The following is a 12,278-nucleotide window of genomic DNA, read 5'->3' on the forward strand; positions in this document are numbered from 1 at the left end:
GGAACCGCATTCCGTGGATATGAAATTCGTGTTAAAGAGGCCTGAACAACGACGTTGCAATAATTCTGTTGGATGTATTCCGCGACGAGGAGGACGAGCAGACGTTGTCTTCGACTTTTCACGCACGTGTTCTTTCGACGGTACAAATCGAAAGCGGAAACACGTGGTCACCGGTACGCGGCGAGGCGGGCGGCTCGAAATCGCGACGCAAACTGCTCTCGAGCCTCCGTCCACGCCGCCTTGCGCCGCGACGTCTACTGAAAAGCAAACTGATTGTGAGTAGGTGGTGTAAAACAGCGATCTTTACGACAGGCGACGCGATTCGATAGGACGCGCGAAACGCGGCCGCTTATCGATCGATAGATCGTGCGCACTCGTTGTCGGAGGAAAGTTGAATCAATTTGAAAGAATCGCGGATATTGGCTTACGAACAATTGATAAGGAACGTTCGTTGGGTTGGAGAAAGTTTTGGTCAATTTTTTAAAAAAATTGTTTTTCACTCGCAAAACATGATTGGAAAGTTACCATTTTCGAAGCATCTCGAGCGTGCGCAAAGTGAACCGTTTCTGAACAGTGCGGTAAAACGAAGCTGGCGCATGCGCTTGACTGAAATTCTACGTTTTACACACTGGGGCTTTATTTGCGCATGCGCGATTACTGGTCATTTTATTCCTTTGCACCGACAGTCACGTCGTTCGGCTGACAATGAGCTCAACCCAGCGCCCTGTTGATGCTTATTCTGTCCGTACGATGACAGTGTCACGAGAGTTGACGGTTATGCAGTGAGCCGACGTTGCTCAGGAGCGTACGGCAAAAACTTGAATATTTATTGATCTTAGGATCAACAGCAAGAGCGTCACGAAGACCTGGCGCCAGCCTGTCTTCTTATTCCCGTTGTTCCTTTGGGATCGATGCGTGCATGAAAAAGCGCCGGTCATTCGCGAAAACTTCTCTGGGAATTCCGTACATGGACGGTCCATGTTTTTCTAAATTTATTCGAAAATGTCCGCATGACGTCAGAGCCTCGTTGTCGTTGCTATATTATCACCACATAACCTAAGTTTTTAATCTTAATAAAGAAAAATCGTTATTCTTAGGGTTTCAAATTACTCATGCCAGATAAATTGACGAAACGTAATCAATAATGTACCTGTCTTACCATCCACACGCGAAAAAATAAGGTCAACGGTCAGCTGTCAGCCTGGTTGCATTAGTTTGATTTTATTCCATCAGGTGGCGCGTCGCAAAGTGACAATACCAATGTTACACTATAGCCGATAAATGACGAATGGCAAGAAAAAGAGGTAAACAGAACAGTCCGATTCGAGTAAGTTTTCGCCGATGTTATCATGTAGATTAATTTTATAACGCGAGCTGTCATACAGGAATAGAAAAAAAATCTAAATAGATCTATTCTCGTTACGGGTATAAATATCAGGTGTCAATGACATGTCAAATTTTCCGGTTTTGCCAGACAACACTTATAGATTTCTTTCTTGCCAGGGAATATATTATAGCGAAGACAAACTCACTTTTCTATGTCTTAATATCTATGGTAATTTGAAATATCTTCGGCGTTTCTAAAATTTCATTTAAATTTTCACGCAATCTCAATTACTTTACATCATACGACCAGTGAACTATCGTCTTTGTTTTTACTTTACGAGAATTCATCTACTTTCGTATTTGCATGCACGAAATAGAATCATAACCTTGAAATTAGTTTAATTAAGAAACATATCACAGACGTCGATTAGCGAGAATTATAGTAACTTTCCTTATCCACTGTGCTCTTGGAAAAAAAGGAGCGGGAAGTTCAAAATATAATTTACTCGATCATCAAATTTCAGTCTTAATGTAGAGACAGCAATAATTTTTCTTGTCGAAAATCTTCTTTGCTTTTTTCTGGACAGTCTAAGATGATGCTTATTTAAAACAAATTTTTTTTAAAGAAAATGAAAACACTTGGAGTAATTTGAGTTTGAGGGCTTTATTATTCATAGCTTCGAGAACATTTCCGATATTTTTCATTGAAACGAATAACAAAATGGCGGCATGGCGAATACAAATAGCGAACGATCACGTTTTCAATTCGGTGGCGCAGATTCTTTCGTCAATTTTTATCCGATCGACTTGAAATTTTGACACAATATTTAAAAGTCGCTTATCGATTCGAGCCCGTGGCTAGATTTTTGAATTTCAATCCTAACATTTTTTCGCAACATTTTTTTTTGCAATTTTGTGGTCGAAAAATGACATTTTTTGACATTTTTTGTTCATAATCATATAATTAGTAAAAAAAAAAAAATTTATTTCAACATTTCGGCTACGAGGTCGAACCTGAAAAGCTGTTTGTATACCCGTTACAAGTTGGACAGTGATTTCGAGAGATGCGCCACCGCAAAAGTCCTCGAGTTCGAAGTCATTCGCTACTTACATGCGCCATGCCGCCATTTTGTTATTAATTTCTATGAAAAAATTCTAAGACGTTCTTCAAGCTACAAACAATAAAGGCCTTAAACTAAAATTGCTCCAAGCATTGTCGTTTTCTTTGAAAAAAATCCCCCCTCCCCCAACACTTGACACTTAAATCAAATTTTCTGCTCTAAAAAATTATCATATCACTCCAAAAATTGAATAAGAAATTTTACCTGCGCTTTACTAAAATAGATACGATGAAAATCAGCGGTCGCCGGGTTGATCGCCTGCGCAGTGAAGAAGCTGTACCAAGGATTTACGTTTTTTTGAACTTCTTCACGGATCGTGATGCAGAAGAACAAAACAGGCACTGCACGAGGTGTTGAAAACCTCCACCGTAGATACCAGCAATTAGCCGTCAATCCTAAGCCGTCTTGTCGTCCTCCGGATCTGGAACTGTCGCTTGGCTCGGCTGAGTTTTGACGACGTGACGTTTTGTTTTGGCAGATTTTCACGCCTCGAGGTCGACACTGATCTCCCATCCTCCTTCGGCTGTTGCGTGAAAGTAAACGATAATAACATGACGTAAAAACGAATTGTTTGCCTTTCGAACAATCCCTGATCTTCAAATCGCGCCTGATATCTAGACGCGTTTTGTTTTGGAACAATGGCGTCTAATTTCGCGTATTTACCTCTTACGACCAGCCGATATTTCTGACCTTCCCCAATTAAACTCTATTTGTTTCCAACCGATCACACGAACATTTGCATATACAGTCGAAAAAAAGTGTGAACTGTTTTTTCTTTTTTTCAAAATTTTCATTTCTTCTACGTAACCAACGGATGAAAAAATTCTTTCAATGGATAAAGTTTTTTTCTGTAGAAACCGGAACGATATTTTGGATTTTAAAAAAAATTACCCATTTCCTCAAACATTTATTGTAAACAACAATTAAACAAACTTCCAGTTTTGCACTTAAATCAGTTTTATTAAAAAATAATGATTAATCATAAACTACAAATGTCAAAGAATTTACTTTCGTCCTTTTTACTACGGGTGTTTTTGAAATTTTATGCTCCTAGGGACTTGGGCGCTTTCAATATGACAAAACAAAAAAAAATTCCCTGAAATTTGAGCTTTCTAATCAGCTCTAAGATTGCAGTCCGCTTTGTAATCCAAGCATCTTATGTAAATAACATGGGAAACAGTTTTTTTTGTTCTTTGAAATTTTATAAATCCTTGACAAACATACCGAAAATAAAGGAAAATACATATTTATGTACAGATTTGAACGCTCTACAAAAAAGCTGTGATACATAAAATTCTTAAACGAAAGCATTCACACTTTAATTAACGTTCAAAGTTTAATTTATACAAAATTATCATTCTGTCAAGTATAGCTACGAAATGAACAACTCTGTCATAAGATATATTACGTTGTATTTTCCATTATTGTCGGTACATTCGTCAATGGCTTATAAGATTTCAAAAAGCAAAAAAACTTTTTCGCATCTTACTTCCATAAGATATTTCGATTACAAAGCGGGCTATCTTAGAGTTCATATCAAACAGTTCTTTTAAAGACACCTTTTTTACTGAACTTTTCTAGTTGCTATAACCAATGAAATTTTTCTCAATGTACATATATATATACGATTTAAAAATCCTGCAATGTCTTTTCGAAACTTGCAATATTCATATTTTGAATTTACTTCCGGCGTGATTATTGTTTCGCGATTACCAATTTGAGCCGAATAAATATTTTTGTAACCGACTCGAAATAACTTCTAGCCTACCTAACGAATTTTTATCAATAATATTAGATGCAGTGAGTAATATTTATCAGCCTACATCGATCTCCTTACAGCTTTATCGCTAATATGAAATCAGCCTGCAAAACTCGATTGTAACAAATGAACATTTACGAATGACAGGTAATAATCATTCGGTTGAGAAAAAATATTGTCACGTTTTAAAATAATCGAGAAAAGGGTTGTAAAACGATTAGAGATTCGTTTTTCTGATCCTTTGATCCGAATTTGATAACAATTCTAAAGCTTTTACGCAATCTCTCAAGTGCTTGTAAATCTCTCAAGTTTATACCGAATGATCCCTCATTCTCATATGTTGCGACATATTTCGAAACCTTCTGCAATCTCTGTATTAATAGAACATACATCTGTATTTATTTATCAAAAATTCTGTGGCCGTAATTTTCAGTACAAATCGGGGCCTCGGAACGGAGAATTTTTTTTATTTCGCCGGCTCGAAATACGTTAAAATATGAGGAAATTATGTAGAAACAGTACGCAAGTGTTTAAACACAAAAACAGAACGTGTTTATTGAAATAGAAATACGCTTCGAAGAACTGCTTCTCTATAAATATATTACAAGGACACACAAAAATGCATTTCTTTTTAATCAAAGACATTTTTAGTTCAATTATTTATTAACACTCGAATATGAAGAGAAAAAGATGTTTAAATCAACGGAATTGATTTAGTTGGTGGAAAAGTTGTTGCTTCATCATTATTTTGTGAAAATGAACATAACGTATTCAGCATAATAAATTCTGTCACGACAAATCAACCAAACGAGTTATTTAAACTATACGGTTGGTTTGATTGAAAATTTGATAGTTCCAAACAATATTTAACTGTGTCAAATCGTGATATAGTAAAGGAATTGATTTCGCCCCTTTCGTTGATCAAAGTCAATGAATATAATTCGTATAACAGCAAGTACTTTTCTTGATTCAAATGTATATATCAGTCGAAATAGCAACAAAATTCTTATCCATGCAATTAGTTCAATGAATCTATTTACAATCACGAATAAGTTAATAAATTTAGCTTCTTTCGGATATTTTGTTGCTCGAAAATAATTGATCAAGCATTTATTGGATCGAAAAGTAGGATATTCAGATTAACAAAATGATTTTTATATTGACTACATAACACAAGTCGTTCAACTTAATATTTCGTTGACTGTACATCCTCGTATATGTATTGAATAATAATTTATTCAACAAAACAATTTTTCATTTAGTTCGTGCAACTTATATATTGTTGTAATAACTGAAAATTTAGTTGATCATTGAAACAGTTTTTTTCCCATTCGACAACTTTTTTCTCTCCGTGTATAATACTGTTTCTATACACAAGTTTCTTTTATTTTTTATAGTTATTTCGAGCAATCAAAGAACTGATGAAAAAAAAAAAAGAATTCAGGATTCGTGTGTCAAATTGGTGATAAGCTCAATTTCTTTTATTACTGTATCCTGCGTCTTTGAAAGTTCAAATAAAAAAGGGATTCGAATGAATTTATCTCCGAAAACTAGACCAACAATTTTTAACACCTGACGAAAATTTCTTTATCGACTTTCGATCCGGTTTCCTAGATCCGTGAGAGGTAATTTCAAACGGGCAGAAGATGTCTCTGGAAGTCTGGCATCGTGAGGGAATTCAAAAATAGATCTGGATTAGCCGGAGAGTTGGGATCGTCTAAAATTACATCGCACGATGCTGACCGGGACGGCCGGCAAGAGAGTCGAAAGGCCGTCAAGAAGTGAGGCAAAAGTGATTGTTCGGTAGAGCGTTTGTTCAATTGAGGGTAAATTACAACGGCATCTAGAATTCGATGAAAAACGATAATAAAGAAGACTTCTTTGGTATTTACCTGCGGTAAATCGAGCTCCGAAACAGTTTAATATATCCTCCTTCAGGTGAGACGTACACGTACGCGATTAATAATTGTCTGTACGGTTGATTGTAACGTCAATCGGTTGAAATAAGTAACATACGCATGCGGAGACAGGGTTTCACGGAAATTTTTACTCCAAGCTTAATTAACTCGCCGTTCGGTTACTCGCTCGAATCCGTTTGGGTTTCGCCGCATTTCGAGGCGACTAAATGTGAGTGACCGCCGCCGGATGATCTATCGATCAGGGGGAAGATCGTCATGTCCTCAGAGGATCCGGACCCTTTCTACCGCGTCCGATGCTCCGCGGAAACGCTTCAGTCGGGTAGCAAAGGGTTTTTTCGCGAGTTCAGCGAGGCTGTTACAGAGGCCGCGGGTCCAGCATGGATTTCGAAGATATTCGGGAAGCTGGAGCGCGATGAAGACCGGATCAGGGCCGTCTTCACCGACCCGAAGGTGAGCGACACCGTCCTCGGGACCCTCGGACACGTCAAAGAACTCTACAGGGACAAGGACGCCGCCATTTCCCGCGGCAAGAGGCTCGAGGGCGCGTTTTACGCTGCGGAAAATTACCACAACAGGGCTCTGCTTCTCCTCAGCCAAGCGGTCCTCAGGGCGCCTATAAATGGTAGGGCTCAATGACGACAGGGATAGGAATGACCAGAAATAATCAATTATGTTTTCCCAAATAGCCCATTAAAGTCCAGGAAAAAAACTGGGTTAGATAGCATCAAACTTTTGATTCCATTCATAGCAAAATTGAACAATAAATTATACGTATTTTTGTTCAAACAAATTGTGCTAAAAGTCGTATTTTGAAAGACTGACTGCGTCAATCGATTCTACGGGAAAAATTACGAAGAAAATCCATGTGAAATTTTTTCATTAGAATTGAATTTGTCGGTGTGATAGTTTTTATAACGAATCCGCTTATAGATTATAAAACCTTGCAAAAGTGTAATTGTGGACACACATTTTTTTTCTATATATCTGTATCAGCGTTAAACTTGCTGGTCCGGAGAATTATTATTTCACGTGCTGGTATTTGCAGGAAATTTGTCCAACTTTCAGGGGTCGAGAAATCTGTCGACGGGGGATTCACCCTGGCTCTTGCTCTCCTCGCTAGAGCCGACGTTTTCCTTGCCCAGAGGGAGTATCTCTTCGCTCTGGAGGACATCAAATTGGCTGCTTCCGAAGGAGTTCCTGACTCCATGAGGTATTCTAATAATTTTGGAACAGAGTGGCCAATCAATGTACAACGGAAAATTTCCTAACATTTTTCATGTTTCCCCGATCAAATTTGCACTTTGTCTCGACTCTTTGCTTCGACACATTCCGTGCTTAAATGTGGAAATGGACCGGCTCGGCGCCAAGCAGATAGGCAACCGGAGTTACAATTTGTCATTTCACGAACGAAATTGTAACTCCGGTTGCCTATCTGCTTGACGCCGAGGTTGTCGATTTCTACGTTTAAGCACGGTATACGGATAATCACGTTTCTTAACAGTTTTTCAGTACTTCCATAAACATTGAAATTGAATATCCCGTTCACTATCAGAAGATATAAAATCGCGAAGGCCGGACCAGGGTTCGTACGCACAGGGAAAACCGGGAATACCTGGAAAAGTCAGGTAATTTCAGTTTCCAAAAAGGCTACGAACCCTACCAGTGGTAGTCATGAAATTTTTATTTTCATCGTACATACGAGGGGTTGAAAATGCAAGTGGTGTGAGTCATTTAGGACCTTAATGGTGATTCATTCTAGTTTGAATATAAACCTAATATTTCAGCAGCAGTAATTTTGCAATGTTATTAAGACATGGAACAAAGTAAGATAGTACAATTTTCCTGAACCCAGAATCGCTAGTATTCTCAATTGCGAATTCTTTTGTTCTGAGAAATTAAGTTAAACTGAGTTAAGCCACTTGCATAATTCTTAACCTCTCGTACAGTCACGTTCTGATTAATATCGTTAGGCTAAAAAAGAAAATCTTGAAAAATTATGAACAGCTAATTCGAGTTTTGAAAGTAATAATAATTGAAAAATGGAAATTTAGCATTGAATATCAGGTGGTATTTGCTAAAATTCCTTTACATTTCGTGGTTTTCCCTATTTTCTAGACGGGTGGCGACCCTGGAATTTACTATTCAATTCGTTCACCCGCAGTTCACTTCAGAAGCGAATTTTTCGTCAGTTGCAATTTGGTTTTAGGTGAACCCGAAAATTACTTGAATGATGCATTTCGAATTGCAGTTTAAAATAATGTAACGATGCCGTGCTTACCTAGGTATGATACATGCAGTTGTTGAAAAAATTCAGTTTTTTTTTACAGATCGCAACTTTACCGGAAGATGGGAGTTTGCCAGAGAAACATCGGCGAATCGGAAAAGGCGAGAGTGTGTCTGGAGCTCGCTGGGCGATTCTTGGGCCCGGAAGCAGTGATCGAGAGAGAGACATTGCTGAAGGAAATCGACGCGCTCCGAAGTCCGGTTCAACCCGAGGAACCGAAACGCGAACGTGAGTAAAATTGTTGCCAACTAAAAGTGGATGTATTCTAAGAATCGATGTAGGTTCTAATTAATATCGGTATGATAGAAGCGAAATATCCTCGGAATTTACACGGTTTCAAGAACACCAGTTCGCTGTCCCAAGGAGGGACAAAGAACGAAAATGCAGCGATTTGACGCGCGTGCAGCTTCGCGTAATATGCCTATAATATATATATACCGTAGAACCTCCATTATTCGAACAATTAGAACAATGAACAATTTATTTATGACTTCATTCAACCATTATCATACATAAATGTATTCCACTATAACATACATTCCACTTTAAATGATTTCGATATAAAAATATAAAGAGGGCCTAATCGTAAGAAGATCCTTCTGTGTGTCGGGCGTTCCACGACGGTCAAACTCATTTGTTTCATAGTAAAATAATCAGATCAATACAAAGACAATTATAGAAAAATTCGTGTTAGGCTGGATATCAAGTTAAATTTTGTATGTACACTTGGGGACAAGAATCTGAGACAGCTAATTTTTTACAGTTATGTTGGCAACACAGAGACACCTACAGCGCCACTGTCGGCCGAGCGCGAAACTAACTCGATCTCAATGAACATAATACAACCCATGACCGTCGAATCTAACCTTAAAATACCGCGGGGATGATAACTTGTCAATCTAACAAATTAGATTAAGGTTAGATTTAACGGTCATGGGTTGTATTATGTTTATTGAGATTGAGTTTGTTTCGCACTCGGCCGACTATGGCGCTGTAGGTTTCTCTGTGATGCCAACATAACTAGTCTAGTGTAAAAAATTAGCCGTCTCAGATTCTGTGTCCCCAAGTGTACCTAAGTCAGGAATTCTAAATGCCTGGTAATGGTTACATGTATTTCAAAAATTGATTTTTACATTTGTTATGCACATGAAACATTGTTATTGCAAGCGAGGATTCCGCAGCTGACCGGGGGCCCGAATCCCTCGTATCCGAGACTCTCAAGGCTTGTGAAAATCGAAGAGACGCCAACGGCCGGAAGACACGCGGTGGCCGCTGAAGAAATCCACGTCAGCGAGACTTTGGCCGTTGAGCCTCCTCTGGCCGCCTGTCTGGTTCCCGAAAACTATGGATCCCATTGCCAGAACTGCTTTACAAGGTGAGTAGTTAAAGCCGGTTTTTACTGGCGCAAAAATTAATTATTATTAAATTAAAAATTAGGTTGCGAGCTCCCGTCGGATGTCCGACTTGCAGTAGCGTTGCCTTCTGCGGTACGAAATGCCGGGACGAAGCAATGGATAGTTACCACAAGTTTGAATGCAAGATCATCGCTCTTCTGATAGGTAAAGTTACCGAGCAGCTCTCTTTCGACTTTACGTGCAAGGATCGACTCGACTCGCTCGATTTTACCTTCGACTATTCACCGTACCAGGGTCTGGGATGAGCGTTCTCAGCACGGTAGCCTTTCGGATGATCACCCAAGACGGACTGAAAAAGTGTTTGGAGACGTACAACAGGGAGATGCCAGAGTCTACGGGGACAGTTGCGAAGCTGAGTAAATCTGCCAGAAGACGACAGAGGAAGAAGAAGCTGAAGGAAAACGGTATTGGTGGAACGGATGACGAGCAGGAGACGAGTGGTCGTGATAAGTCTGAGGCGGTCGTAAGACCGACGCATTCGCTGGTCACTCACGCGGATAAAAGACCGGCCGAAGACTTCTTGCACAGATCATTGATGGCCGCTTTCCTTGTCAAGTGTCTTCAGAGAGTTGGCTTCTTCGAAAAGCCGTCGAAGATTAACGGTATAACGTTGTTCGTAAGCGGATTGTAAACATTTTCACTGCATTCTGTTTCTTAATTTATGTATACAAATTTTCAGAGCCACCGAGCGGTGAGGAAACTGCCATAGGAGCTCTGCTGCTGCGTTATTTACAATTCCTGCAGTTCAACGCGCACGAAATATTTGAAACGCGTCTTGGTAGCGAGCACAAATTCCGAGGAAGTAAACAGTTGTATATAGGTGTTGCCATTTATCCATCAGTCGCTCTTTTCAATCACGATTGTTACCCTGCCGTCACGAGGTGAGAGCGGGATACATAAACGTTGAAATAAAATTCACTAGAAGCGTTATGCTTTAATTTTGATTTCAACTTTAAACAAGGTACTTCGTCGGGAAAAATATCGTTATCAGAGCTACGCGACCTCTGAAGTCGGGGGAACCTGTCGCTGAGAATTACGGCCCTATTTTCACAAAGAGAACCCTTAGCGAGCGTCAGAGATCCTTGGCATCCAGGTACTGGTTCAGGTGCCAGTGCACGGCCTGCAAAGAGGACTGGCAGACCTTCAAGACTTTGACAAATGATTCTACGCGGTTAAGGCAAGTTAAAATACAATTTGGCAATTGTTACTTATTTCGAAGTAAAATATCGAATTTCGAACGCTATTCAGAAACAACAAACTGTCGGATCTACGGCAGAGGATCATGGCTGCCGTGACTTGACCATTGTCGCCATTGGCTCACCTCGCGACTTTGGACTCCAAATGTTCGCGATCAAAGCTCAAATTGGTCAAAATGTTGGTGACAACAAGTTACTCGTTGCCTGCAGAGTCGAAAGACGCGTACAAGCTTTATTTTGTAATCGTTGTACACCTATAAGTCGCGGAAAGAATTCTTTCGCGTATGAAGTCACGACACCATTTGGTAGATTCTTTGAAAAAGTGATCGAACAAAGTTGACTTTATCCAACACGGAATTTCAGATGTCCAACGGAAGGTTGCAGTAGAGGTTTGGCGCAGCCACGAGACCCGAGCAAGCTGATAAAATGTCCAGGTTGCCAATCGAAAGTCAGTCTGGAGAAGCGTCTCGCCAGTTTACGGGAATGCGAGGCAAAATATACGAGAGGATTGGATACCATGGAAGCTGAACGACCCGAAGAAGCAGTCGAAGAGCTAGCGAAGGCTATCGATGAGTTTCATCAGATCGCACTTCCACCTCACAGAGACACGCATCTAGCACAAATCGGAATTGCCGCGTGCATGGCGGATTCCGGGAACACGTGGACACCTATGAGGATGGAAAACGAGACTTAACACCTTGTTGTATGAACTTAATAATTATATTCGTAAAGTAACAATGTACGACTGCTAGAATTTCTCGTTTTTTTATATACTGGATGTAAAAAGAAAACTATAAAGCTGATCTGCAAAACGTGTTTAATCATTTAAAGAAAAGAAATAACATTATTTTTAAATGTTTTCGAAGCCTGATAATATATTCTACAGTATTACGGTGTTTTATTTGTTATAAGCAAGACGGAAAATTATCAGGATGCAAAAAAAAACCGGAGCGAGAGTAAAAACGGGAAACAGGAAAACGTGAAGATGAGGTTGGTATGGCGTCTTAATAAACAGAGGGAGGTAAGCGACATGTGAAGGAAAAAATTTGCAAAATCTTCGTTTCTTTTTCGATTTTTTTTCAATTGTTTATTTTTTATAATGCACATGTTTCGTGAAAAAATCAAATTTCATATATGAAATTAGCTTTAAGGGTTCAGGGGGAGGGGAAGTATAATTATGTTACGGTACAAAATTCAATGGGCAAACGGATATTAATAGCAACCGTTAGTTTAAATTCATCATCATCATCATCATCAT

The 12,278-nt window shown here is 39.3% G+C and overlaps 2 protein-coding genes across 7 annotated transcripts in view; one reads left to right on the forward strand and one right to left on the reverse strand.

Annotated features, from left to right (window-relative positions):
- The window catches only part of LOC107221568 (growth factor receptor-bound protein 14), a 300,280-nt gene extending 297,347 nt beyond the window's left edge, over positions 1-2,933 (reverse strand). For 5 of the 6 annotated variants that reach the window (XM_046737232.1, XM_046737233.1, XM_046737231.1 and 2 more), the window contains exon 1: positions 2,652-2,933. The gene's annotated coding sequence lies outside the window, so the exon portion shown is untranslated. The remainder of the gene's footprint in view (positions 1-2,651) is intronic. The other variant, XM_046737228.1, reaches the window with a different exon arrangement.
- Positions 2,934-5,931: 2,998 nt separating this feature from the next.
- LOC107221524 (SET and MYND domain-containing protein 4) lies at positions 5,932-11,832 on the forward strand. Its single transcript, XM_015660530.2, has 9 exons — positions 5,932-6,747; positions 7,191-7,335; positions 8,453-8,637; positions 9,577-9,784; positions 9,847-9,968; positions 10,058-10,426; positions 10,504-10,705; positions 10,786-11,001; positions 11,384-11,832. The coding sequence occupies exons 1-9, from the start codon at positions 6,381-6,383 to the stop codon at positions 11,712-11,714; spliced, it is 2,145 nt and encodes a 714-aa protein (XP_015516016.2). The 5' UTR covers positions 5,932-6,380; the 3' UTR covers positions 11,715-11,832.
- Positions 11,833-12,278: the final 446 nt, after the last annotated feature.

Source organism: Neodiprion lecontei, chromosome 4, assembly GCF_021901455.1.
Source record: "Neodiprion lecontei isolate iyNeoLeco1 chromosome 4, iyNeoLeco1.1, whole genome shotgun sequence".
Classification (NCBI taxonomy): domain Eukaryota; kingdom Metazoa; phylum Arthropoda; class Insecta; order Hymenoptera; family Diprionidae; genus Neodiprion; species Neodiprion lecontei.